This window comes from Scheffersomyces stipitis, chromosome 5 (genome assembly GCF_000209165.1).
Source record: "Scheffersomyces stipitis CBS 6054 chromosome 5, complete sequence".
Taxonomy (NCBI): Eukaryota; Fungi; Ascomycota; class Pichiomycetes; order Serinales; family Debaryomycetaceae; genus Scheffersomyces; species Scheffersomyces stipitis.
In genome coordinates this window covers 1,437,681-1,464,548 of record NC_009045.1, presented here as the reverse complement: position 1 = coordinate 1,464,548, position 26,868 = coordinate 1,437,681, and the positions used below count along the sequence as shown (strand labels likewise).

The 26,868-nt window shown below is 42.7% G+C and overlaps 11 protein-coding genes across 11 annotated transcripts; 6 read left to right on the top strand and 5 right to left on the bottom strand. All coding sequences in view use genetic code 12, as the record gives it.

Annotated features, from left to right (window-relative positions):
• The first annotated feature begins 292 nt into the window (after positions 1-292).
• Positions 293-3,822, top strand: WHI3 (Protein involved in regulation of cell size putative RNA binding protein). Its single transcript, XM_001385246.1, has one exon. The coding sequence runs from the start codon at positions 1,067-1,069 to the stop codon at positions 3,263-3,265; it is 2,199 nt and encodes a 732-aa protein (XP_001385283.2). The 5' UTR covers positions 293-1,066; the 3' UTR covers positions 3,266-3,822.
• Positions 3,823-4,443: 621 nt separating this feature from the next.
• On the top strand, positions 4,444-4,869 carry PICST_32413 (predicted protein; the record flags this gene model as incomplete). The annotated part of the gene is made up of 1 exon (XM_001385245.1): positions 4,444-4,869. The coding sequence occupies one exon, from the start codon at positions 4,444-4,446 to the stop codon at positions 4,867-4,869; it is 426 nt and encodes a 141-aa protein (XP_001385282.2).
• A 429-nt stretch (positions 4,870-5,298) lies between these two features.
• Positions 5,299-6,489, bottom strand: PAK3 (ser/thr protein kinase; the record flags this gene model as incomplete). Its single annotated transcript, XM_001384931.1, has 1 exon — positions 5,299-6,489. One exon carries the CDS (start codon positions 6,487-6,489, stop codon positions 5,299-5,301), a length of 1,191 nt encoding a protein of 396 aa, XP_001384968.2.
• Positions 6,490-7,659: 1,170 nt separating this feature from the next.
• Positions 7,660-9,858, bottom strand: SYE1 (glutamine-tRNA ligase; the record flags this gene model as incomplete). Its single annotated transcript, XM_001384930.1, has 1 exon — positions 7,660-9,858. One exon carries the CDS (start codon positions 9,856-9,858, stop codon positions 7,696-7,698), a length of 2,163 nt encoding a protein of 720 aa, XP_001384967.1. The 3' UTR covers positions 7,660-7,695.
• A 387-nt stretch (positions 9,859-10,245) lies between these two features.
• RMD8 (nuclear division protein) lies at positions 10,246-12,515 on the top strand. The gene is made up of 3 exons (XM_001385244.1): positions 10,246-10,446; positions 10,609-11,471; positions 11,562-12,515. Exons 1-3 carry the CDS (start codon positions 10,277-10,279, stop codon positions 12,362-12,364), a joined length of 1,836 nt encoding a protein of 611 aa, XP_001385281.2. The 5' UTR covers positions 10,246-10,276; the 3' UTR covers positions 12,365-12,515.
• A 139-nt stretch (positions 12,516-12,654) lies between these two features.
• Positions 12,655-14,130, top strand: PICST_47138 (conserved hypothetical protein; the record flags this gene model as incomplete). The annotated part of the gene is made up of 2 exons (XM_001385243.1): positions 12,655-13,604; positions 13,677-14,130. The coding sequence occupies 2 exons, from the start codon at positions 12,655-12,657 to the stop codon at positions 14,128-14,130; spliced, it is 1,404 nt and encodes a 467-aa protein (XP_001385280.2).
• A 617-nt stretch (positions 14,131-14,747) lies between these two features.
• On the bottom strand, positions 14,748-15,431 carry PICST_46820 (predicted protein; the record flags this gene model as incomplete). Its single annotated transcript, XM_001384929.1, has 1 exon — positions 14,748-15,431. A coding segment is annotated over one exon (684 nt), but the record flags the coding sequence as incomplete, so codon positions are not given.
• A 1,350-nt stretch (positions 15,432-16,781) lies between these two features.
• YFH7.1 (pantothenate kinase-like protein) lies at positions 16,782-17,504 on the top strand (the record flags this gene model as incomplete). The annotated part of the gene is made up of 1 exon (XM_001385242.1): positions 16,782-17,504. One exon carries the CDS (start codon positions 16,782-16,784, stop codon positions 17,502-17,504), a length of 723 nt encoding a protein of 240 aa, XP_001385279.1.
• Positions 17,505-17,771: 267 nt separating this feature from the next.
• Positions 17,772-21,379, bottom strand: RPA135 (DNA-directed RNA polymerase I). Its single transcript, XM_001384928.1, has one exon. The coding sequence runs from the start codon at positions 21,334-21,336 to the stop codon at positions 17,833-17,835; it is 3,504 nt and encodes a 1,167-aa protein (XP_001384965.2). The 5' UTR covers positions 21,337-21,379; the 3' UTR covers positions 17,772-17,832.
• A 770-nt stretch (positions 21,380-22,149) lies between these two features.
• On the top strand, positions 22,150-22,956 carry PICST_60761 (predicted protein; the record flags this gene model as incomplete). Its single annotated transcript, XM_001385241.1, has 1 exon — positions 22,150-22,956. The coding sequence occupies one exon, from the start codon at positions 22,150-22,152 to the stop codon at positions 22,954-22,956; it is 807 nt and encodes a 268-aa protein (XP_001385278.2).
• A 1,482-nt stretch (positions 22,957-24,438) lies between these two features.
• GAC1 (regulatory subunit for phosphoprotein phosphatase type 1 (PP-1)) lies at positions 24,439-26,584 on the bottom strand. The gene has a single exon (XM_001384927.1). The coding sequence runs from the start codon at positions 26,161-26,163 to the stop codon at positions 24,574-24,576; it is 1,590 nt and encodes a 529-aa protein (XP_001384964.2). The 5' UTR covers positions 26,164-26,584; the 3' UTR covers positions 24,439-24,573.
• Positions 26,585-26,868: the final 284 nt, after the last annotated feature.

The window sequence follows — 26,868 nt, the reverse complement described above, 5'->3', positions numbered from 1 at the left end:
ATATCTCATAACTGAGCCATATAGTTCCATCAGATAACCCTCTATTTGTTAGAGTCTCGTGTTCTGTGTCTCTAGCTGGACAGTTCCTGCTCTCGCTATGGCCTTTGCTCTCTCTAACTCTCTAGCTCTCCCTAGCGCTCCCTAGTTCCCACACGTTCTGCCACATCCGCACTTCTGTATATACCGACCGTTTTTTTGTCCTGCCTTTAGCCAAAAGCCAAAAGTTACAAAAAAAATTATATCAACTATCATCAGCGTCTTGAATCCCGATTACTCTTTCTTTCTCCGTAACCAAAGCCATCTCATCGCCTGCGTCCATCCATCGTACACAGCTCGCCGTACGCGCTCCAAATCGCATCTCCACCACGCGTCCGAGTCTCGTAGCCAAAAGAAAAAAATCAACACGATTCTATCCGGGTGAAAATCCAAAAGAACCCACAATTGTCTGGGCCAGCCAACCACAACCATCAATCCCGCCCATACCACCAGATCATTCAATAAGGAATACTAAGGATTATATATAAAGGAACTCTCCACAAATCCTGAACTGAAAGAGCGAATATCTCAAAATTAGCGTTGTATTCAATATTGATAGCATCTATCCACCATTCTTCATATTGCCTTTGATATTTTCATCAAGAATTCAAGCCACGAGTCACAAATATCTTTGCAGAGTTACAGAAGTTTAGAGATAGCATAAGATCACAAATCTTTCAAATCTAAAGAAATAGTTCAAACCACTTCTTAATCCCAAATCAGCACTCATTGTAATTTCTACAGAATCTGTTTCAAGTATCATACTGAAGATTCGTAGTCATAAAGCTCAAGCAACGTCATTCCACTCTGTACAGTCATCTCTCGCATCCCTCTGGGCACGTCAGCGTTCATCCTCGCTCTAGCATTGACACCATATCACTCATATATCATTAACATAACATATCACTATTGATAATATTCTTTATTGATTACTCGAACTGATAACTTCATACTCAATCAAATAGTTATCACTGCCATAATCTTATCATACTTATCATTTTCATTATTTTAAACATCACATTGTCATCACATGTCCGCTATGTCTGAACCAAACAATATACACCAGTTCCACCCTTTGCCCTCTAACGGCTCGCTCTTGCCAACAAATCAACAACAACAGCATCAGCAACAGCATCAGCAACAGCATCAACAACAGCATCCTCAGCATCAACAACCTCTTGGTGGTTCCATCTCAGGGACTTCAGCGCAACCTCTGGTAGCTGGACCTCATGGTCCCCCACTTCTTTCTGCCATCAATAGCACATATCCTTCAGCTAATCCTGGAACATCTACTTCCAACTTGTTGGTTCTCGGCAACATCCCCACGGATTTGTCCAAGAGAGAAGCGACTCTTATCTTCTCGTTGGTGATTGACGAAGTACTTGGAATCGAAGTAAAAGACTACAAAATCTACGTCTATTTCAAGAACGGAAACACTTGTTTGACGACCGGTAAATTGATAGATGGAAAGTTCATCTTTGGTAGCGAGTATCCTCCTGTGAAAGTTGAATACGATAGCAGTTCTTCTGTTTTGAGTTCTCCCCAGAATATCCACAATACTTCTACGGCATTCAACTCTTTAAGATTATCAAATGCGAACATATCTCCTCCAAACTTAAACCACCCACAGCTTCATCACCAGTCGTCTAATCCAGCTCTCGGTCCCGTGGGTGTAAATGGCCAGCAGCAAGCAGTTGGTGGTCCTTCTGGCACTGGAGCTTCAGGAGCTTCTGTGCCTTTTGACAATTTCCAAAAGAGACAGTCTATAGGCAACCAGAGATCGAGATTCGTATTTAGTGATCCTTTCTCTTCTGCTGCCGCTTCTGGACCTGTTTCTGGACCTGCATCAAATGCTCTGGTTCCTCCCCCAGCTTCTGGCTCTGGAACCATAGACTTGACAGATTTGTCTGGTAAGTCTATTTTGTTGATGGAATCTCACAACGATGCCAGAGAGTACGAAAACTTGGTTAGAGATCCATGGGGATCCAATTCTTCTGCATCGGCCAAGGCCCCCTCTTCGGGTGTTCCTTTAGGCTCGAATCCTCAGACTCCTGGAGTAAATGTGACGGCTCCGTTTGAATGGACAAATTCTTCATCTAATCCAACCAATGCATCATCCAACAACAACAATAATAATACCAGCAACAGCAATAGTAGTGGTAGCAATCCACAGAATGGTTCGATATCTGCTACTTCGGGGTCTTCTGTTTCAGGATCTGTTTCAGCTTCTGCTGACCGTAGAAGAACTTCTTCTGCGTTCTTCACCAGTTCCGGTACCAGTAACCCAGCACCTATTCATAGCTTGACTTCTTCCCAGGCACCACAGGGTTCTTCTCTCATTGGAGGTCAACAGCCTTCTGTGGCTCCTCAAACTGCTGCTTCACTTTTGACACATCAAACTCCAGCTTCTGCTCCCCAGGGTCCAACAGCAGCAGGTTTATTAGCATCTCAAACTCCACAACTGCAAGTGCAATCTCAACAAGGGCAACAACCTCAGCAATCTCTGCAAAATGTAGCATCATTATCTGGGTCTTCTGTTACATCTTCTGCAACCAGCCAGGTGTCACAGGCTGCAAAATTGGCTGTTACTTCTCAGCCATCGCAAGCTCAACAGCTTTCACAACAGCTTCCAGCTTCACAGCAACAATCTCAACAGTCTCAACAGCCTCAGCCAGGTGCTACTACTCCTCGACTGAGCGCTGTAGCTGGCTCTAAGGATGTTCCAGATTTGTCTTTATTGGCCAGAGTACCTCCTCCAGCCAATCCTGCTGATCAGAATCCTCCTTGTAATACTTTGTACGTCGGTAATTTACCTCCAGATGCAACGGAAGCTGAGCTCCGTGCCTTGTTCCTGCCCCAGAAAGGGTTCCGTCGGTTGTCATTCCGTACGAAGAACCAATCGTCTGGGACTTCTGGCAGTTCTGGAACCTCTGGCCACAACCATGGTCCTATGTGCTTTGTAGAGTTTGAAGACGTAGCACATGCCACTAGAGCATTAGCTGAGTTGTATGGTCGTGCATTGCCAAGACCCAATGGAGGTAACGGAAAAGGAGGAATCAGATTGTCCTTCTCCAAAAACCCGTTGGGAGTCAGAGGTCCTGGTAATCCCAGAAGAACATCTACAAATCAGATTGGAGGTGCTGCTACTAGCTCTGCTACTGGACAAGTTTCTAGTGGCAACGGAAATGCTGTTGGGAATTATGGCTATCTGAACTACCACCAGAAATAGTTACAGAACCAGAATTTAGCAGTAACTTTAGTTCTTGCCAGGTCACAGTCATAGCCACAGATGCTATTTTTGTGGACTCAAATCTAAATTCTATTGCCTGGTTGTGTTCTGATGCTAAGGAGTTCTTTAGTTGGGCTTTGTGGAGTAAAGCTTAGCTAGAGTTCTTCGAATGGGCAACTTCCACCAGAGTCAAACAGGTCTTTATTAAGGATATGTTTGTGGAGCAGTTCATCAAAAGGAGATCAAATTATAGTTCTTGTTGCTTCCTTGTTATTATTAATGTCTTTTGACAACATCATGTGATCTCATCACCATCGCCATCCTCATGTTATCAACCATCTTTTTATATGTCCAATTACTTCTTTATTTTTATTGTTATTGTTGATTAAATTCTCTTTTTTCATCTATTCCATGCCAACTTCCGTTGTTCATCACAGGTATACCCTCCGGCCTATGTTGCGGGAACTAATAATCTAGCTGTCTGCCGTTTTGATCCATAGGGGTTTGCTTATTCTACCACGCCAATTGTATTATTGCTAAATCGTATATTCGAGTTTATATTAATGTTCATGTAGTGTTAATGTTCACAAGTCGTCCGGGTACTACTATATTTTGTAGGTGTTGCACCATTAAACCAGAAGCTGGCTAAAAACAGTCAAACGTCGATTACTGACGACAATTGACTCGAATCTGGCTTTATATGTATGTCCTGTAAACCATCCGTATAGACTTGATGGCTTCTTGTTTTTTCATAAAATCATTCATATCAATAGTTTTCACTGCTCATGCCAACACCGAATTCGCAATTTCGTTTTTCATATTGTTACTCGGTATTATTTCTACTTTGATTGTCTTATCGGCTCACCTTGTATTCGTTCGTTTTCGTTTCTGAACTCAATATGGATCTGTTCTATCTTTTAAAGTACCATTGCTATACATGAACCAGACAGAAGTGATACAAACTGTTGTTCAAGACATATATGGTCGACTTGTGTTTAATCCATACAATATTTGTATGTCCTTTTGCACCCAATTCTCAATTCTCGACTCTTCATAAAACATTTATATTTTGCAGCTAAATCTTTTGGTGGTCGCATTTCTACACAGTAATTTGCAGCAAAAAGATTATGATTTATAACTTCCTTTCTTCTTTCTTTGCTTCCATACATTTTAACAGTATGACCCAATTTTCTTCTATCAATAAGAGAAAAGAATCACAGGACAAAGACTCTTTGGACCGAAGCATCATCGGCGCCAATCAGACCATCATCAATTCAAAGTTAAAGATTGCAAAAATTAACAATGCAAATTCTAGCAATGTCAATTCAAAGAAACAGGTTAGACTTCCATCTGCTAGTCCAACAACGGAATTGTCTTCAAATGACTCTTCACAAAAACCTGGCTTCAATAAGAAAACTTCAAAGAGAGGTAAATCTGCTAATGATGTTTCTGAAAGTGCAAAAGGCAATGAATTGAGCTACCTGCTGGATATGGAGAACAACTTTGATGAATTCTACAACAAGGTCATTTTGAAGATTGTACAAGAAAATGAAGGAGTTGATTCACTTATACAAGCACTAAAATCGTTTAAGTTGGATTTGTGACACTGCTGAGTCGAATTTGTAGACTAGCCCTTTTTTTAACTTCTCGTTTCCACCACGATTCGTAGCTATGAGGATGGATTTGAAGGATTTCATCCTGTTGAAGTTGCCTGTTTCATTTTAGATAAGTAGGATCCTTTCTGACACTATGTTGCTGCATTGACTTTGAATTCGTAGTCTACTCCATCTGGCCATATGAATACAATCCAACTGATTACAAAGTTCATATTGGAGATTGGAGAATGTAGCTTCTATCAGTCGTAACGCATCTTATAATTATTACTATATTTACACCCACTGCTACTTTCCTAGTATCAAACCCATTATCATCATTAATATAAAAACATAAATAAGAAAACCCAAACCTAGTGAACGTTAAAAATACATGATCTTCACTAATAATGCAGCAGAATGAAGGGAAAACATCTGAATCTACTTTGATTTTATCAAGTTAACCAAGTCTTTTGGTGGTGAATAAACCTGGCTAAGCCAATTGGAATCGAGAACTTCCTTGGGAGACAACCGTCTATCCGGCGTTGGATTCAACATTCCAAGAATATACTCTCTGGAATCGTAATGCAAATTCTTGAACAAGGCCAAGGCAGGGTTGTTGCTAAATGACGAAGAGCTCCTGTTCAAGTCCTTGATTATAAGGGAAAGCTGTGAATCATTCTCGGGATAGTATTTTTGGTACTTTGTAAATGCGATGTTCTTCGGATCGAGTGCATTTGCATTGTTCCAGGGAGACTTCATCAAGTATATGTTCAAGTATATTATGCCTAGAGACCAGTAGTCCACATACTTCATCACCTCGATATTCTCCAAGTATTGGTCAAACGAGAACTCTTCCTTGTTGATTTCATCTTCAATAACGAACAACTCTGGGGCCTTGAAACTTGCAGTTCCACAATAGAATTCAACGGGGTTCTCTTTCAAGTAGCCCTTGAATCGGTCATCGTTAAGATTCAAAGCATACCCGAAATCAGCAATTTTAATAACCCCGTCAGCATCTATCAAGCAGTTTTCTGTCTTCAAATCACGATGGATGATGTTCTTGGAATGCAAGTAGTTGACTCCCTTCAAGATCTGTTTGAAAACAGAATCCTTCAAGCTTGCCGACGTTTCGATCTTAAACCTTCTCACCTGACACATCAAGTCTAGAAGGTCACCCTTAGGGTAGTATGGGTACACTAAGCACAAATCAGATGAATCGGGAATAACAGCGATGTCCAAAATCTGGACGATGTTCTTGTGGTTACAGGCTCTGATGGTATCATATTCCATAATAACAGACTTCTTGTAGTGCTGAGTAGACTGGTCTCTCTGTTTGATCCTTTTTATGATCAACGTTAGTGTCCGTGTCCTATCCGTAGCTTTTCGGACAATCCCGTTAGCACCTTCGTAGATCGGCTCCTTTCCTGACTGAAAGTAGTCCTTCCCAAGAACTGAGTAGGAGGACACTGGCGAATCAAGCGTATATGTATGGCTGTTGGAAGCAAGCGATTCCAATAATAGTTTTGATCCAGTTGGAGAAGTGGGGCTCTTCAGTAATGGACTGGTGCTGTAACCATTAGTGATCACTCTTCCACTGGAAGCTGGTGTCATAGTGCTAGACTTGAGCATTGCTGTAGTATATTTCGGTGTGGCAGTAGGCGGGGAGATTCACGAAGGGTGATCTACCATAATCAAGACGTCCAGATTTAGAGATTACTACCAGAAAAAGAGCAACTACTTCTTAGTAATTTTGGTGTACAAACTCCGATGGTCTTATACTTATTTCTGTCCTTCATTTGGGCCATAGATAAGCTCCGGCTGGGAATATTAAGATTTCCCCAAGAGTGTATAAAGCCGATGAGCTTATAATTGGATCAACCCCACTTTCCCCCCTAACCACCCAAAATCTGGTGAGTTTCGAACTGCTAGGCGACATTCTTGTACAATCCAACATGGACACCGTAGGTGGGGGATCCAAGACCTGGTCAGTTCTGTTGGACAAGTTTAGAGCTGTGGGATCGACTTTCTCCTATTCCTTGCCAAGGTCAAAGAGACTCTTCGTGCCTTTTTCTCCGCTTGGGTGTTCTTGGACCTGTCTGTTCTGCGCCAAGCGTCTGGAGATTCCGCCAACTTTGAGGCTTTCCTGAGTTAGAGAGTCGTAAGGTGTCGTGGAGTTGGTGGTTTCCAGGCACAATTCATAATTTAAGCCACCTAGATCGTTTTTCAGGGTGTAGCCAATTACCGAAAAGTGCTTCCACCATGCACAACACGTTCCATCTGCGTCTTATCCATGTTTCCAGTGCACCGAAGGCATGTGGAACAGGCTTGTAGAGCCGGATTTGTGATATCTTATCAGTAGAAGGGATTGAAATAATTGGGGCAGGCAATATTATTTGAATCGGTGATAATAATTGTGATATTAATTGGCGATTATTCACAAATTTGGAACCACCTGGTTCACCATTCGATCTAGATTGCCGATTGGTGCAGCAGTGCCATTGTGTAGTAACGGCATTTGAAGATCCTGTGGAAATCACAGATCCGGTTGCGAATTTGTTGTCTGCGAAATTTCTAGTTATGCTACTATAGGTTCTTACTGTTAGTATGCTACTATAGGTTCCTACTGTTAGTATACTGCTACAGCGATGCTATGGTTTGTATTATAGTAGCTCTGTGCTCCGCTACTTTGACTACAGTAGAGATTTACTACGCTCGAAGCCATGGACTGGTTTCTATGACAGAAACTAACAGAAGCTATGGACTAGTTTCTGTCATATGGTCTCTGACTACCACAATAACCCTTATATAATATGTTCATTAGAGAGGCATTATATACTACTTCTTGCCATACTTGGAAACGGCCTTACCGTCGGGAATGGTGAACAACACCGCTGGCTTGCCTTCCTTGTATGGTTGGTCAACTCTGTAGTAACCCTTTCTTTCGAATTGGATGATGTCACCAGTCTTCAACTTGCGAATGTTCAAATCAGCGAAAGCCTTGGTGTGGAACTCGGTCTCAGGGGTAAGGAAGTCTTCGAAGTTGTCTTCTTCTTCCAACTTATCCTTGGTAATCAAGTGATCAAAGTCAACCAAATCGACGTCCACCTTGTCGCTGGTGTTAGCCAACCACGTGATCTTCTTGGAAGTCTTACGGAAGTCACCTTCCAAATGCAAGTTGGCTTCGATAGACTTGACGACATCGCCTTCTTTGTTGACCTTGGAAACGATGACATTACCCCAGTCCATGAAAGTGATTTCCTCGCCTTCAACCAAGTCGGCGTCAGCCTGGTCGATCAACAACTCGTTGAAGTAGACGACTGGCTTATTGCCGACTTCTGGGTTCTTCTTGTGCTTAGGCTTCTCTTCTGTGTATGCTTCAGCAGGCACGTTCAACAATTTGACAGGGACAGCATTTTCGGCGTAGACAGCAGTAAATCTAGGAGCAACAGGGTCGATTACCTTCTTGTTCATGGCCCAGATAGTGGACCAGTCCATGTTGATAATGTTCTTGGAAGGGCCCTGGGAAATGATGAAGTTTCTCAAACCTTCGATAGTCATACCTCTTCTTCTGACACCTCTGATTGTTGGGAATCTAGGGTCATCCCAGTTGGCGACATGGCCCTTGTCGACGAACCACTGCAACTTTCTCTTGGACAACAACGTTCTGACAAAGTTAACTCTGCCGAAGTCCCAGATTTCGACGGGACGCAAGCCCAAAGCCTTCTGGATCCATTGGTACTGTGGATTACGGTCTCTGTACTCATTAGTTCTCAAAGCATGGGTGATTCCTTCGATAGAATCAACAACTGGGACACAGAAATCGTAGATAGGGTACATCTTCCACTGGGTGCCAGTTCTGTGGTGAGGAGTCAAGTTGCATCTGTACATTACGGGGTCTCTCAAGGCCTTGTTTGGAGCAGTGTAGTCGATCTTTGCTCTTAAACAATTCTTTAAGCCTTCTTCAGTTCCGTTCTTCATTTCTTCAGTGAAGATGTGCAAGTTTTCTTCGACAGATCTGTTTCTTCTGGCCGAAGCTTCACCCACCATTCTCTCTTCTCTCATCTTTTCTAAAGGTGTGTCATCACAGTAGGCGTTTCCGTCCTTGATCAACTTGATAGCTAAATCGTACATAGTGTCGAAGTAGTCCGAGGAAAAGGTGACCTTCTCACCCTTGACTCCCAAGAGGGCCAAGTCTTCAATGATCGAGTCCTGGAACTCTTCCTTCTCCTTTGTAGGGTTGGTGTCGTCGAAACGGATCACCAATTGACCCTTGTAATTGTGGGCAAAATACTCGTTCAAGATGGCAGCCTTAGCATGTCCAATGTGCAAGTATCCAGAAGGTTCAGGAGGGAAACGGGTAACAACTTTGCCCATTTCGGCGCCAGGCAAGTCGATTTCAAAGTTGGCCTTGTGTGTTTCCTTCTTTCCGCCGTTCTTGGCTGTCTTGGCAGACTTTCTCAAGTCGTTGACAGACTTAATCATGAACTCAACAACTGACTCGAATCTGGAATCATCAGCTAACAACGAGTACCATCTGGAGACATTGGTGTACACGCCGTTCTTGATCACAGAACCCATCAAGGCGTTGGCTCTCAAGACACCCCACACAGCAATATCAGCAGTGGTGTAGCTGTAACCACTAATGAAAGATTTGAAGTTAAGATGGGCATCGAGCTTTTCCAAGTCGACAGCCAACTCCTTGAAGTTCTTAACATATAACTTATCCACAGCAAATTTGGACCATACATTGCCCAATTCAGCAGTCAAGACAGAAGGGAACTGTTCAGCCAAAATACTCAAGATCTCTACTTGGTCGGTGACGGTCTTTCCGGCAGAAACCAACTTGACCGAAGAATCAGAGCCCTCTACGGATTTTTCATCAATGAACTCAATGAGAATTGACGAGTCAACATCGCTAGTGTTGACAAAGTTGGCAGCAATAAGCGCGGGGTATGCTACGAATGGAGCCTTGGCGGCAATTGACAAGGTCAAGGACATCTCTTTGGTGGAGGAAAGGAAGTAATGGATGTAAATCAGAGTTGAAGAAATATCTTATATGAAGAAGGACCAAAAACTTTTCAATGCATGTGATGCGAATCATGTGATTACTGTTCACACAGAAGGGAACAGAGAAGAAGTCATAGATTAATAACTGAAGATAGGTACAAATATTTAGGTGAAATACAAGTAGATTATGTGATATGTTAAACTTATTCGTTCACGTATAGACATCAAGTTTCTGTAGAATTCCCATCTGCAAATGTATTTCCATCGACGACTCTGTATCACATCATCGTTTTCGTGTCACGTGACCTAAAATAAATATCACCATCTTCAACTTACCACTAATTCAATCTTCTTTTAACAACCTACAATCATAGCCAGTCCATTTATATCTCAATTCTCTCCCAAAGCAATGAGTGGCTCACGAGCGTCGAGTTCGGCGACTCCAACCGGACAGCGGCCAACAGCCAAAAGATCTCCGTCCATTTTGGTAACAGATTCCAGAACCCATACCATCAAAGGTACACGAGCTCCGTTTGCTGGGCACAACTATAAGAAACAACAGCAGCAACAGCAGCAACAGTTGCTCCAGCAACAACAGCTTCAAAAGCAACAACTGCTGCAGCAGTCACAACAACAGCATCTACATCAGAACACCCTGAACCAGAGTCTGAGTCTGATCCATAACTATGGATTTCAGCAAGATCAACACCAATCAGCGCTACAGAAACGACTAGCTTTCAGAAACAAGTACACTGATATCTCCGTCGATAAACTACTCAGCAATAGTAGTGACATTCCCTCCGGCCAACTGAGACTACCTCCACTTATCTCTAGCACCAACCGTAGAGCATCTTCTCCGCTTGGCTCACAACGTTCGCCGTCTCCTCCCGTAGCTAGTCTCCGTGCAAATGGGCTTAGACGTAATATCAGATCTATTCCCAAGCTCTCACTGTCATTACCTCTGAGAACATCCAAAACATCCCAGAAATTGGTGTTGATTCCTGAGCTGCAGCGCTACCATACGAACTCTCCACCCAATCTTCCTCCTAATTCTACATCTACACTGAGTCAAGCTTCAGCTGGAGCTGTTGTAGACGTCGAACTTCAGGCACAGATAGAGCGTTCACGTGCGGAGATGATGTCCAAAGATGCAAGAGCGCAGGAGTTCAGCCGGATGACGGCGTACTTTATATGTGAACAGTTTAATCTTGCAGGAGTTTCCAAGTTTTTGCGAGAAAACCACGAAGTCAAGCCGAGGATGTACGATGAGGCTCTTTATGTTCCTTATGCGTTACCTTTATTACCTGGAGCAGACGGTTTTCGCGTCAAATCAAACAACTCTGCCAAATTACTACCGAACAAGAGGTACATGGAAAAGATGATAAACAAGAGTGAACAGACTGACCACTTGTATGAGTACTATTCGGGTGTGGAGACACCTGAAGATGCCAACAACTATTCAATGGATCCTGAGCTTGAGAATTTTGACAGCAGCTCGCCATTTGATCCCCTGGAGCCGCAATTCTTCGCGCCACCCTTAGAGACTAGCGGGATCAGTGAGGATGGAGTAAATAGCATCTCCAGCAATGGTGAAACAACCAACAGTGAGCCTGCGGATGTAGAAGCTGCGGGTTTAGAAGGGACCGATGTTTTAGCTAGCGGTGAGGGCGAAGTAGGCGCTAGTCAAAGCAGAGCCGTGGACACCAGTGAATCCAAGGAAACGTCACCGTCATCTGATTCCAAACGTTCGCACTCTATACACAGCTCACTCCATAGTCAGGCTGAAGTTTCTAAACACCATGCTGAAATGTTTGTGTTTGCCTATGGCATTGTCGTATTCTGGAACTTTTCCGAGATTCATGAGAAAAACATCTTGGCTGATTTGGCGTTTGCTGATGAACCTCAACCTTTACTTATCCATCCCATAGATGAGCAGGACATAGAGACAGAAGAGTTCCACTTTGAATATGACTCCCAGATCCACCGTCCCCGTATATACAACGACATGATCACCTTGCGTTCGGGGGACCATCTCATTAAACTCACGATGTCGCATGCCATCGCGCAGCTGACAAAGTTGTGTCTTTTCGAAAGTCGGATGGTTAATATCTTACAGCTGATTTCCAAGATGCCTAAGAAATTAGCCTTGACAGGAACTTTAGGATTGAAACGTACGCAACTCTTGAAGAAGTCAGGTAAGCTCTTCAAGTTAAGAGTCGACGTCAATCTCTCGAGCTCAATCTTGGACACACCGGACTTCTTCTGGTCCATCGAACCAGCTCTACACCCATTGTACAACGCTGTACGGGAATACTTGGAGATCGATCAACGTGTACAGGTCTTGAACGATCGTTGCAAGGTCTTTTTGGAGTTTGTCGATATCGTCAGCGATAGTATGAACGAGAAAAACACAAACAGAATCACTTGGATGATAATTGTCATCATCTTTTTGAGTTTAACTGTCAGTGTGTTTGAGTTCTTTCTAGAGGTGATATAGACTGAGCATTGAGAATTGCTAATATCCCAAAAATCTTGAATGCCTTGAAATTCACCTACAAATTAATCATAATTCATCTTCGTCATCGCATACTGTTCAAGTACTATATAGCATCACCCATTAGCATATCCTTAAATAACTCGAGTTTAACTTAGTAGTTGAAGTAGCAGTAGCTGAACTTGTATGCTCATGTGCTTTCTGGTCATGTGACTCGCTTCGTATCAAACTCCGCAAAACAATTCTCTACAGTAAACCATACTTCCATTTTGATCAGCAAATGTTGCCAGACGATGTCTCTTCCGTCGAAATATGCCCCGGAGGGTCTCAGTAGATATGACCAACATCGACCAATAACGTCCGGCAGAAAACGGCCTCAAAAGCCGATAAATTATACGGTTCGTGTTATCGAAGCCAGAATTAAAGATGCTGTGGAGAACCGCACCTACAATAACTCAGACTATGGAGATGGCGATATAGAAATGATTCCTATGGACGACTATAAGGAAGTAGAGGTGATCTCCGAGTTTGTAGAATTCTGTCGAGATGCAAAGTTAATATCTGGCAACAGAACGCTGGAGACAGACGCGATGGAAGATATTGTAGAGAATACTAGTGGCTTTGAGCTTGCAGAAGGTAACATTTCATATCTTGTAATAGATACCAATTTTCTTTTGTCCCATTTAAACATCTTGGATGAGATTAAAAACATCGCTGACAAATATGAGCTCAAGCTAGTAGTGCCTATCACTGTGATTCAGGAATTGGATGGACTCAAGAACTCCAATAGAACAAGTCTCGTGAGCAGTAGCACTAGCGGTGAGCTCGAAGACAGAATATCGGGTAAGTCTATAGGACATTTGGCTCGATGGGCTACTGACTGGATCTACTCGTGTCTTTCCAAGAACAGCGGTGTAGTCAAGGGCCAGAAATTGAGAGAACGGCTCAATAAAGATGCTGTGAAAGACGATGCCATCCTCGATTGTGCCTTGTATTTGAAGGAATGCCATGCCAATTCATTAATCGTGCTCTTTTCCAACGACAAGAACTTGTGCACCAAAGCTCTTGCAAACGGAGTTCTTACTGTAAGCTATAAGAAACACATGACTTCAGAACTTATAGCGAATGTGGTGCATACCGAGAATGTTAGTCGTTTTGGGAAAATCGAAAAGCGTATCGTGGAAGTGGCTCCTGCTATACAGTCAATGTCTTACTCTAATTCAAATTTGCAGTCTAATCCGCAGTATTTGCCATCCCAATCGCTTTCGCAGTCTGATTCGCAATCACATCTGCTTTCACATTCTCGTAAAAATAGCCATGTGCTTGTGGAGCAGAATGTCCGCCAGTTTTCCAGCTTTCATCAGATCGCAGAAAAAGTATATACCGAGATTCAGATGATAGCCCTATCTGCTATCCATCAATGCATGGAGTCAGTATTTAACGAAGATCTAGATCTTCTTCAGGACTACGAAAAAGAAAAAGTGATCACCCTCACCGATTGTTCTAACGTTATGATTCGGTTTTGGTTCACTGTATTTCAACCGTATTTCAAAAAACTCCCAAACAAGTTCACTCCGTTCGATGAATCAGGAAGGAATAAAACTCCACTATATGTAGATTTACCTAGAGATTCCTATGAATTGTTGCAATTCGTTCACTTCTGGACGAAGACCTTGTCTACCATATACGCTGCCGAAATGGACGACTCCAAAAATGAAGCATTGGACATCCTCGTCCAACGATGGGAAAGCATGGCAAGCCTTTACTAACAATTACATTCTAGTAGATGCAGCTACGGCTGTACAATAGACGTTTACCTATGTAGACAATATTATAGTTTTACATGGTTGCATCCATTTTTTGATCCAATATGAGGGATAAATGGTTATATTTGCGGTCTGATAAGACTTGAGACACTCTTCATTATTATAATGGCAGCGTAGTACATGAACATGATTCAATGTATAATTATCGCAATAGCTGCAACCTTTCGGTCGACTTGCGTTACATTGAAAGTAAGAAACTTCTAGAAAGTAGTCTTCTACCTGGTTATTCAGTAGTACATTCTACTAAACTCACAATTATAAAATACAGTAAGAGAAGGCTACGTCTTCCTACGTTTCAGTGACATCATTCCGAATTTTTTGGCTCTCTTCGTAGGAGAAATGGTGGTCTCTTGTGTAGATTCTTGCGTGGAAATCTGTTCGTCTTCTTCCGGTTCAAGTTTCGTTACAGTAGGTGCAGTTAGTTTCTTAGTAATCTTCATTGCTCCAATTTTTTTAATTCCTTTTGGAGCAGAAGACTTGATGTGGGGATCCTTTATAGAATGGGAATTGTTAGTTTGTACTTCTGCTTCAGATTTCTTGGACAAAGGTTCGGTAGATTTCCACGAACGAATATCTCGTATACTGGCTTCAATGTCTTGTTTCAGTCTCCGATCCGGTGGACTACTATTTCGGTTTTTCTTATATGCTAGATCTATGCACTGTTGCCACTTTTCATCGTTGAATTTTGTAATATACTTTGTATCATTTCTGTTATTCTTCTTGTACTTGGATAGAAGTTCAGTTCCATGCGACTGTTTGAAGTTTTCCGTCAAAAATCGAATATACGTGTCTTTGACCTCGATTGTCTTTTTCAAGTCTTCAATTGCATATAGCAAGTATTTATGATTAGCAAACTGCTGGTAGTTCAAACTGGAAAGGAAACGAACAGAGTCTCTTTGGTCTTGGGCAACAAGAGAAAAGTCCCAGTTGATATCTTTGGACCCTATACTGACACTGCAAATCGAGTCACCTGGCTCGAACCGAAATTTTACAGTATCAGTATCGTAGATTGACTGTTCCATCAATTCGAATAAGACTCGTATTCTCGATGGACTCAAGTCTTCGAAACCATACAGTGATGCTACTTGCAAAAACAGGCTACCCTCTAGTCGTTGAATCCAGACTGTAGCAAAGTCAGTCACGTAGAAACCAATCAGAAGGTCTTCTGGATCAGAATGGAAACCATATATGAACTCTTTGTCAGAGAGTTGGTGTTGTTGCCATCTTATAGGTAGCTGTGACATTTGAGTAAGTAAACTATGAATGAACTCGAAAATCTGAAATGTGGAGAAGAGATGAAAGATGAGCTGATGAATGTCAACAGTTCATATCTGGCTCTACAGGCATTTACTGGTGATTGTAACAAACGTGAATGGAAAGAATTTGGCTACCGTTGTCGAAAAGAAGTGGCATCTCCTGTTCTTCTTTACTTGGCTTTGCTCGATTCTGCTATTTTCTTAACTATGCACGTAATAATGGATTGTATAGAACAACCTTATACTAAATATGGGATCTTTGTTTGTAGAATTTCCAAAGCCATAAACCAAATGACAGAAATATTGTAGTCCAAACTAGAATAATGTTGCGTTATAAAGCCAGTATGTTACATGGGCTAGAAATTTATAAAAATTGTTTCTAAATATTTATCAGTTTTCAAACTTTTCGCAGCCATTTTCGGGAAATTAAATTAGAAAATATGAGAAGGATGGAAGCAACAGCCATCTTTGATACTCTTCTATACCTAGAATTATTACCCTCTATGGCTGACCATGTTCTGCAATTCAACCATCCGAGAAAGATGTAGCAGTCTAACAATTCACAAAAGAATTGTTATCAGCTGTGAGACTCTTGCCTAACTTCCCAATTCTAAATGCATTTCTGAAACAAATTCCGAATTACAGATGGGATATCCCCTTACAATACCTTCATATGTGTCTTCTCCATAGTAGTATCAACTCCGGTGTCTCTACTGCAACCTCTTCCTCCTTGGTGGCACATTCGTGGTATTGCACAGTGTGTAGATAAGGCTCAGTTAGGTCTTTCCACAGAGAGCAAAATTAGTTTGGTGCAGGGATTCAACTTTGTGGTAGAAATGGAGGAGGTTGTTGATCCGAGCTTCTCCATATTCGAGATTGTGAAAGTCATAGCCAGAACAGAAAGGAAGACGAGATTTGACGTTCGCATAACGTGAATTGAAATATATTGTTGGCGGTTTCGGAAGAGTAAACGCAAGGGATTTTGATTCTTCAGTAACATTTAGTTGAGAACAGAAGTGAAAAATAGGCTGAATTTTCATTGGAAATTTTCAGACTTGAACAGCACTTATTTCATCTCCAACACCAAGATCGAAGAAATTGAAACGAAACCTCATTGCTTATTTCTGTTTCTGCTACTGAGACGAAAATCTTCGTTTTTTTTCTTGTAGAGTCGTTACCGAAGAGTTAGAATAGATTGAAATAGTTGCAGATTGATAACAGCAAAAGATATCATCAATTATCAACTATTTGGCATTCAGGAGTCTTATCTTCATATCAGGGATTTCAGACATCAGCATATACTGTCTAATACTGCTTTCATAATCCCATATATTTCATATGGACTCTATTCCCCAATGCTGTGTTCCACAGCAGTACTCTACAGACCAAGTCGGCGAAGTAGCACTACGAGTTTTAAATAACTATAAGAACAAGATAAAGAATAACTTGTCGAATCGGTATGTGATCTCGTTAGCAGGTATTCCGGGATCTGGGAAGTCGACATTTGCTGAGAAGGTGACCAAAGAGCTCAATGGTCTAGATGGAGATGTAAAGGCTGTAGTACTTCCACAGGATGGATTCCATTTGTATCGTGCCGAGCTTCAACAGCTTCCTAATGCCGAAGAAGCCGTTACAAGACGTGGAGCTCCGTTCACGTTTAATGCGAATGCATTTGTAGGATTAGTAGCGAAGCTTAACGATCCCCAGTACTTGGTGGAAGCGATCCAGGCTCCGTCTTTTGATCATAAGTTGAAGGATCCAGTGGAGAACGACATTCACATTGGCCCAGACACTCGTATCATCATTGTCGAGGGCAACTATGTCTCTCTCACCGACGACTACTGGAACCGGATCAGCGACTATGTTGATGAGACATGGTTTATCCAGACTCCAATGGAAATAGTCAGAGACAGAATCGTGAAACGCCATCTTGATGCTGGAATCGCCGCAAGTCACGAGGAAGCGATCCAGAGAGTAGATGGCAGTGACTTGGTCAACGCCCATTATGTGTTGAACCATTCCAAGACCACCGACGTGGTTATTATCACCGAGAGCATATGAGCATTAGAGTAGATTTGTAAGAGATCAGTTATAGATATAATGTAATAGAAGAAGTAGACGTAGTGATGGCGCATAGACGAGAAGCATAGATATTGTTATATGGATAAGGTAATACGAAGGTATAGAGATGGTTATAGATAAGACCTGGAAATGGTCATAGATACGGACGAGAAAATTACTTAACGGATTAGGTAGCTTGGGTATAATTATAGAAATGGTATTTTAGCAAGATATGATATGGTTCCATATATACATCTACACCACTTTCTTTAAAACGTAAATTACAATGCAACTAACAAACAAACTAACAATATATGCAAATAGGGGCTCAACGAGGAGAAACGTTGTAACGCATCTTGATACCCATGGCAGACAACTCGGAGTCCAAGTACTTCAACACAAATGGAATGGCAACGGTAGTGGTATCATCTCCACCAACGAATTTCTTGCCCTGGCCATCCTCCCAGATGTCAGAGTCGTTGGCATAGCCAAACTTTTGTACATACGAGTCCAACTTGGTGGAACATCTGCGACATCTGATGGTAGCCAATGAGCCTATTCTAGGTACAGTGGTTTGTGTGGTTAAAATGGAACCACATGAGCGACAGAGAGACGTCTGGGTGTAGTCAGAACAGTTCAACAATCTGTCTTGAAGCATGAAGGCAGTACCGTGACCAATGAGGGCATCTCTTTCCATTTCACCCACACGGATACCACCAGATCTCTTTCTACCCTTAACGGGCTGCATGGTTAAGGAGTTGACAGGACCGGTAGATCTGACTTGGAACTTGTCATTCACCATGTGTCTCAATCTCTGGTAGTAGACACAACCAATGTAGATGTCTGCTCTTAACTCTTCACCAGTAGCACCAGAGTACATGGGTTCGTTACCGTGGTAGTTGTAACCAGCCAGTCTCAACTGCTCACCAAAGTAGTCAGCAGGAGTATCGTCTTCGCTGAACTTCCAGGGAGTGGAGTCTTGAGCGATACCATGAAGAGCACCTGCCTTACCAGCTAACGACTCTACAAACATACCAATAGTCATACGAGATGGGAAAGCGTGTGGGTTGATGATGACATCGGGTTGAATACCTGTTTCCGAGAAGGGCATGTCTATCTGGGGCCACTTTCTCGAGCAAACACCCTTTTGTCCATGTCTGGATGAGAACTTGTCACCAATATTAGGCTGTCTGGTGATTCTGTACTTGATGGTGATCTGTTGGCCTTCCTGGTCACCGCTATCATCACCAAGTAACTTGACTTCTTCAATGTATGCTGGCTCTGAAGAGTGGTATGTTTTAACTTTTGTCTTGCCCAGGGTCTCGTCAAAGAAAGCTACGATAGGATCGCCTTCTTCTACCTTGACTCCGATCAATGGCAAACCATCTGCATCCAACTTCTCTCTCCAGGTTTCGGGCCATTCGTCGTCACCAAAGCCGAAATGCTGAGTGATAGGATCGCCTCTTCTTCTGGACTGCGATAAGTCGACCTTTTCCACCTTGTAGACCGTACCATACCCAAAGCCTCTTTCATCAGCAGATTTGTTGATAATCATCGCATCATCCATATCATAACCAGTATAGGAAATGACAGCCACAACAGCATTCATACCGTTGGGGAAGTTGTCCATGCCGTAATCATCGTACAAATTAGCTTTGACAATTGGAGTTTGACCAGTCTGTAATCTATACAATTTATTGTCGGATCTATGCATCAACGCCACACCAGGAGTACCCATGGTCTGCTTACCCATCTGACACTGGTACATGTTTCTTGGAGACTGGTTGAAGTCCGAGAAAGGCGTCAAGTTAGCCAAGATCGACAAAATGTTGGTAGGAGAGAACTCTACGTGAGTGTGAACATTGCCTTCGATTTCAGCTGGAGTTACAGCAACGTTCATGTACACTTGTTCGAAAGGACCCAACACATCTGGCTTGTCCAAGGGCAAGTACTTGGCAGGTCTCATCATTCTGGAGTGGCCTCCAAAGATATACAAACCAGGGTATTGACCCTTGGCGGAAGGAGGTACGTACCCGATTTCCAAGTCGAGCGGAAGACCATGGCCGCCTTCTACCTTCCAGAATCTGAGAGTGTCGGCTACAATTTTACCCTGTTCATGGGTGGTCCATCCTACAATCTTACCATCCAACTGGACACAGCACAAGTTGGGTCCGGCAGCAAAGGTGTGAGCTGGAGATACACCCAACTGCGCTAAAGTCTTGGGAACTTGTGAGACATCTGATGCTTCAGTAGCAATTCTACATTTATGGGCCAAATGGTTAAGCAAACCACAGGGCGAACCATCGGGTGTATGGACAGGACATAAGAAACCCCAAGACTCTGGTAACAACTTTCTGACAGTGGTAGTCTTCAATTCAGCAAAGAATGACCCTCTGTGCACCATTCTGAAATGGGAAATGAATCTGTAGAAGTTAATCTTTTCGGCTACAACAGTGTACCCAGAGACTTGCTGCAAGTCCAAACCAGACTGCGACACTAAGTTACCAGTCGACAAGAAGTACTGCAATTTCTGACCAATGTTCTCATTTATTCTCATGAACACTCTCGACATGTACTTTCTGTCATTGAAGTTGATGGCTACACCACGGTTGATATCGGACTGGATCTGGAGGTTTATGTTCTGCAAGTATTCCTCGATCTTTTCCTTGATGATCATACCATATAAGAATCCTCCAAGCAACACTTCCTGGTGCTGAGTGGCATCGGGGTTGTCTGGAGAGCAGTCACCAGCAACCAACGAGTACAACTTTCTGATCATGAACAACAACATGCGGAACTTGTCAGCGTTGTCGGGCAAATGGACCAAGACAATTCTTCTCAATACTTCCTTACCCACTTCTATGTCTGAGACATCTGGTGTAGCACCAAAAACGACTCTGAACTTGTCACCTAAGTAAGCAAGTGTTTCTTGCTTGGAATACAAGTTGTATTGCTTGTATGTTCTCAATAACAATTCCAAACGATCCGTCAAGAACGAATTGGCGGAGTCTGCACCGACGATCCCGTCAAAAATCTCACGGTCATTGGTCTCAATAAGAGCCTTCAAGATCATCATTACGGGCACCAAATACTCGTTCTTTCTCCACGAAAAACGGAATGTCACATTACCGTCGTTCAAGTAGTGTAAAACGTTGGTCTGAGATGTCTGATCTGGTCTGACGGACCGGATCTGGATACCAAACTTGGTGTAGGCAGCACCTCTGTTACCAAAAGAAGGACGGATAATGGCCATAGGATGGTTTCTACGTTGCACAATCAACATACGAATTAACTTCTCAATCCCGTTGACAATGAAATATCCTCCTAACTCGTCAGACTCCTCTCTTTGCTCCACCAACTCTTGTGGAGATAACTTTTCCAAATGACATCTGTTAGTCTTCAACATGATGGGCACCTGGCCGGCTTCTCTTATCTCAGAAACCTCATCGCCATCGTTGACTGACCAAGCTACTTTCAACATCAATCTTGAACGATATGTCGACATTCTTTCTCTACATTCAGCTGGGAAAGTTCTTCTGTTGATGGAGATCTTGTCATTGTTAGGCACAGCAGGCTTGGCCAATTGTAAAGACTCCACTCTGATCCGGAGCTTGTTTCCTAGTCTTTCCGAGTCGTTGGAGTCGAAAATGGTCTTTGTACCAATATCCTTTACTGCAAGATTCAAAAGACCGCCGTCAGGTCCCTCGGTCAAGGCATTGAACGAACCTACATGTGGTGCTACAGCATCTTTCAAGAGTGGGTAGGCACTTTCGTCCTTGGGAGGGTTCTGGAATCGCTTTTCACGCTCAAGCGTTCTGAAATCAGCCCTCATAGCTTCTGAAATGTGTGACGAGAGTTCCGTTCCAATGGGAAGATGCGCTTGCTGATTTCAAAAGAAAGTATGGTAGTTTGAGATTTTTCAGATGGCTTTGATCTTATACTAGAAGTGAAAAATTTGGTGATGAGTTCCCGTGTAAAATGTCACGTGTCATGCGATGGACATTTTTATGAGTTTATAAGCACAGATAAACTATGCCGATACATGTGTATTGCAGGCAAATATTGATTTACATTATGTCAATTGTACTTTCTCCTCTCCAGAATAGTCAGATTGCTACAATTCTCTTCCTTTCAAATTTAGTTTATGGACTTTTACTAGATTTCCAGACGATTTATAGTTGCTGATGTTTTGTTATATGCAGTCCGTTAAATATCCAGTAGATCTAATTGAACTGATTGTATATTTTACTCGAGATACGTGGAATTGAGAACTATTGCCTAGAAACAAGTCTGTTGTGATTGATTTCCGAAACTGACTGATATTCGATGTAAATACCACCAATTGCTTTTCTTGTCCATATTTCTTTTACTACTTTTTACTCATTCCACTACTGAATTTATAGTGGATACCAACCAGAATCTAAATCCACTATTGAATAGTTCAGAACCATTCTGAAGTTAAATTTGAGTCATTACTGAAGTATCAAAGCTATAATCCTTGTATTATAAAATAACCACAAATCCTAAGCCTGCTGGTTTGCTGCAACATCACATCCTAGAGCCAAAACTATTCAGTACATTTGCATACTACTTTTAAACTGTTATCGCACCACTACATTTCATCCTATTTGTATCATATCTCGTCATGGCCAAGTCTCGTTTTGAATATGTCAAACAGTTTGAACGCGAAAACTACCTTCTTCCAGATACATACATAGTGATCCGGGTAGATGGGAAAGGTTTCCACAAATTTAGCCAAGAGTACGAATTCGACAAACCGAATGACATACGGGCTTTAAATGTCATGAATAGAGCTGCCCAGGCAGTTGTTGAACTGTACAGTGACGTACTTATGGCGTATGGCGATTCAGACGAGTACTCCTTCTTGCTCAGAAAGAATTGCCAATTGTACGAGAGACGTGAGATGAAGTTGATAACAATGTTTTCTCTGATGATTCTGACTAACTACTTCTACTTTTGGAACGAAGAATTTCCGGAGAAAAAGTTGAAGCAGTCAAGATTACCTAACTTCGACGCTCGGGCTGTATTATATCCCAACTTTGCATTGATTAAAGATTACTTCAGCTGGCGTCAAGTAGATTGCCACATTAACAATTTGTACAATACGACGTTCTGGGCTCTTGTCTTAAAAGGAGGGATGACTCCTCAGGAAGCTGAAAACAGGTTGATAGGCACTGTAGCTAGCGACAAGAATGAGATCTTGTTTCTGCAGTTTGGCATAAATTACAATAACGAGCCGGAAATCTTCAAAAAGGGCACGATTATCATGAGAGAATTGGACGAGGAAGATTCGAGAGACGAGAAGGAATTGTCGGCCAGACAGAAACAGAGAATCGACAAGAAGAGAAAGAAGGCAGAAATCAAGCTTTTGCACGAAGACTTGATCACGAGCGAAACATTCTGGTCCTCGCGGCCATGGCTCTCTCTGTAGATGATAGTCGGATATAGTGTATATTAATGAAATGACTGCTACGTGGTCACCATGGACTTGTATAAGAATGAGAGAGAAGACAAAGAATTGCTCGATGTTGAAGAGAAAGAGGAAATCCTGGATCACTACGAAGACTCGCCGTAAATATTGAGTTCTGTGATCCAAATCGTATATCAAAAATACGATTTGCAACCATAATAGCCAACGCCGGTATCGGGTTATTCCATTGCCGAGAATTAAACACATCAATACGGTCCACAACCACGAGTTGAGTCATCCCAGATCGCAGGTGTGTCGTCGTATCGGGACAATGACTCTTGGTATGTACGAGGTGCAAAGCTACTTGTGCCACTTTTGTCGGCACAGGAGTGCTTCTCCTTGGTCGGCAACATTTGCGGAGCAAAAGCAGTCAAAATATTGTTGCCGTCCCCAGTATTTAGGGGTATTTGATGGGGTCGAGTCTTGCCATAATGGCCAGTGGTTGCTGGAGATTTTGCGCAAACCCAGAGGTGATGTATTTTTATGCAGCTGTATTTTGGGTTTTGTCTTGCAGCTGAACAATCGCAACCCCCACCAGCGTTACAAACAATTTTGACACACTTTCCTGGCGTAGGGATTGTGTTCAATCCGCTTGTTACCACATTCTGTGCTACTGGAGCTGCCACCGGGCAGACTACGAGAAATCACGACACGCGAACAAAATATGTGTTGAAACAAAAATAATAAGATGTGTGGTGATAAATCGGTGGCTGCGAGGTGGGGAAGGGAGTAATTTTTTAGCGCTGTTTACGAGCGCCCTTCCTACAGCTAATACGCAGCCGTAGTGTGGCTGCCGCTTACCAAGGAATCACATGTAGAAGTCTCGTAGTGGACTCCGTAACGGCTATGGCAATTGCAATCTTGGAAAGTTTTTGCAATTAGTAGTAGCCAGATTGCTTCTTTGTGGCTTTATTTTTGCAGATGCGGCAATCTTCGGCTTCTGAGTATCTCTCTAGGGTGGCTCATCAGGCAGACAGGAATGACAGAAATGTCGGCAGCAATGGCTGCAATTAGCTCTGTATGTGCCGGAAATGTCGCGGGGTACGAGCGCGTAAATAAAATTACAAAGTTTCATATCCTCAAAATTAGACTCTGTTTTCTGCAGGACATTGGGATCGTGTGCGTGGGCTAGTGAAGAGAAGAGGGGGAAACCTTCGACAGGGGCTTTCTTTGGGTCTGAGGGGTAATGAAAAGATTTTACGTGTCTGCTGAGACGATTATTACTGGTGTCTGACGTCTGCAGCTTCGTGGTACATACCTCCACATGCAATGTTGGGTGAGTTTAATGGGCTACAGAAAAAAGTTCATGTTGTGAATATTTTTTAAGGGGCGGTAGCCTAATTTTCTTGCCCGATGAGAACATCAGATGAAATTCTACCCTGAAAATGTCTCAACTAAAATACAAGACCAACTACAAGTTCAATCACCGTAGATTCAGACTTAGAATGTATAAATGTATATTAGTACTATTAAAATTTTACCCAAAGACAAATAAATAATGAATTAAAGACAGTAGTGTGAAATAAATAGAACAGGCAACTGACAGAAATAAATAGCATAGAAATGTAAATTGTAAGCTTAGATGTGGATGGAGTCGCTTAAAGCGTGGAAGGTCGAAGCTGCCGAAGGCGAGCAGGAAGTGAGCACATCGGGTTTAACACTGCTGATCTTCTTGGAGGCATTCGATTCTGCACCGTTCGAGAAGCAGTAGTTGTTGATGAGGTCAGCGTAGCTCAAAGAGCTGAAGTCGGCCTTCTGGCCAGCTGCTTGATGCTTGGACTTATATGACTGGGAGTATTTATGAGGAGGAGTGTTGTCGTTGATATCTGAAGACGAAAACGAATGCTTCAAGAGAGGAGGACGATTCTTGGGTGCCACGGGTGCCACAGAAATTGAACGAGGTTTGGAGGCCTGCTCCAATTCGTCGTTCAAGTTGTTGTAGCGAGAGTGGATCGAATGTTTCTTGGATGCGTCTGCAGAAGTCGTGGACTGGAACTTGATCAACTTGGTGATAAGTTCGTTAAACTGAGGAAAGTCTTCTTCGTCCTTCTTGTAATTGTAGGTCTTGATTCCCAGAATAGCCTTCAACGTCATCTGGTAGTTGTTGTTATTATTGTTGTCCCAGTACACGTCGTTGTGCACATCGTATTTGATGCACAACTGGATCTCCAACAGATCTGGCTTTCCCTTAAGCAAGTCTGTCAAGGGGATTCTGAACTTAAACTGGTCGTAGTTGTTGGGTAAAGGTCTGTTGTATGAAATAACCGAGCTACCCATCATCACTGAAGTTTCCCATTTGTTCATGGTTAGTTTGAGCGTCAAGTTCTTTTCAAACGCCAAGTTCTTGACGTTGATCAAGCCGAAAAGATAGCCGTTGTCGTCCTTCAACAAGTTCACAGACTTGAGATAGACATTCTTCAGCAGCGGCTGGGTCATTGGAATGTTGTGAGACACCAAACGGTACTCACGGTGTTTGCTCACAGTAGGACGATGGGCCGTCCACTCATCGTCTTCGTCACTAGACGTATCAGATGTCAACTCGCCATTCAGGAAATCGCCGTTCCAGTTCCAGTGGAAGTAGTCGTTCCTCTTCTGTGGATTGTGGAGGTATGCAAATTGTTCGTCGTCGTCCAAAAAGTCGTTGGACTGTGGCGAATGAATGGGCGTGTTGTCGTTTGTGGAAACTGTAGAAGGACTTTCAGTTCCATCAAACATCTTGATATTGGCGAGTCTCGAAGCGAACCGGACTGACTTCAGCCGCTGGTGCAATTGTGACGTCAGGAGTGACTTGGTAAGCAATCCAGGCAACTTCAACGACGACTTGACGAGCTCGCCCGACTTCTTGCGGACCAAGGCGGGAGCCTTATGTGGTCTCTCTCTGTCTGAAAATATCAGCAGCTGTGACGAGTTGTTTTTGTTGAGCAGAGTCAGGTTCTTCATGGCGGCTATCTGTTCCTTGGTGAGTGGCTGGTAGTAGTTGGGAAACGTTGGCTTGGGCGAGGGCGACGCCAACTTGATCGTCGAGACAGACGTGACCGTGTCCAACGAGTCGGTAGAGGAAACAGACACACTTTGGTAGAGCGAGTTGTTGGCCATCAAATTGTTGAGCGTGAGCGGCTGACCTGGCGAAGGTGCGGCTATGGTAGAGGCGCTCGACGTGTACGACATGATGCTGAGATGTGATAGATAACAGTTATATGTGGAAGATACTATGGTAGTAGTGTTATTGTGCGGTTCTTCTGTAATGTTACTGGCAGTAGAATGATTAATCGTGACGATATGAGATATTGAGATGATCGTTTGCGATGACTAAGTATGAGGCATGAACAGGAATATGATGACTAATATAATAGTGGCAGATGCAACGATGAGATGAGTTATGAGGTTATGAGACAAGAAGATGAGGAGACAAGAAGATGAGGATATGATAGATATGAGGATATGATAGTATAGATAAGATGATAGATTATGCGTTTTTGGTTCCCTTTTTGTGCCAGTGGCGGTATGAGTACAATCGTAAATGATAGATGCGATGCGGTGAGCCGTTCCACCTATAACCCCAGCGATTAACAAATAGAGGCAGATCCAGCCTTCATGAAAAGATAGAGAAATTCAAATCGAAGTCCTACAAAAAAAATTTGCTGGGATTGTCTATTATATATAAATATACAAAATCTTTTCAATTAATAAGGCAGGCTAGGAAGGGAATGCCAGGAAACTGCGGAAGTTTAGGGAGATAGATAGGGAGGATATTTTTTAGGTATTTTTCGGTGGTTTGGGCGTATTTTTGGTGCGCTTTTTTTGGTGCATGTACTTGTATTTGTTCTCTGGGTGTATTTTTTATTTTCTGGGCAATGTCGGCCCTGCCTGCGA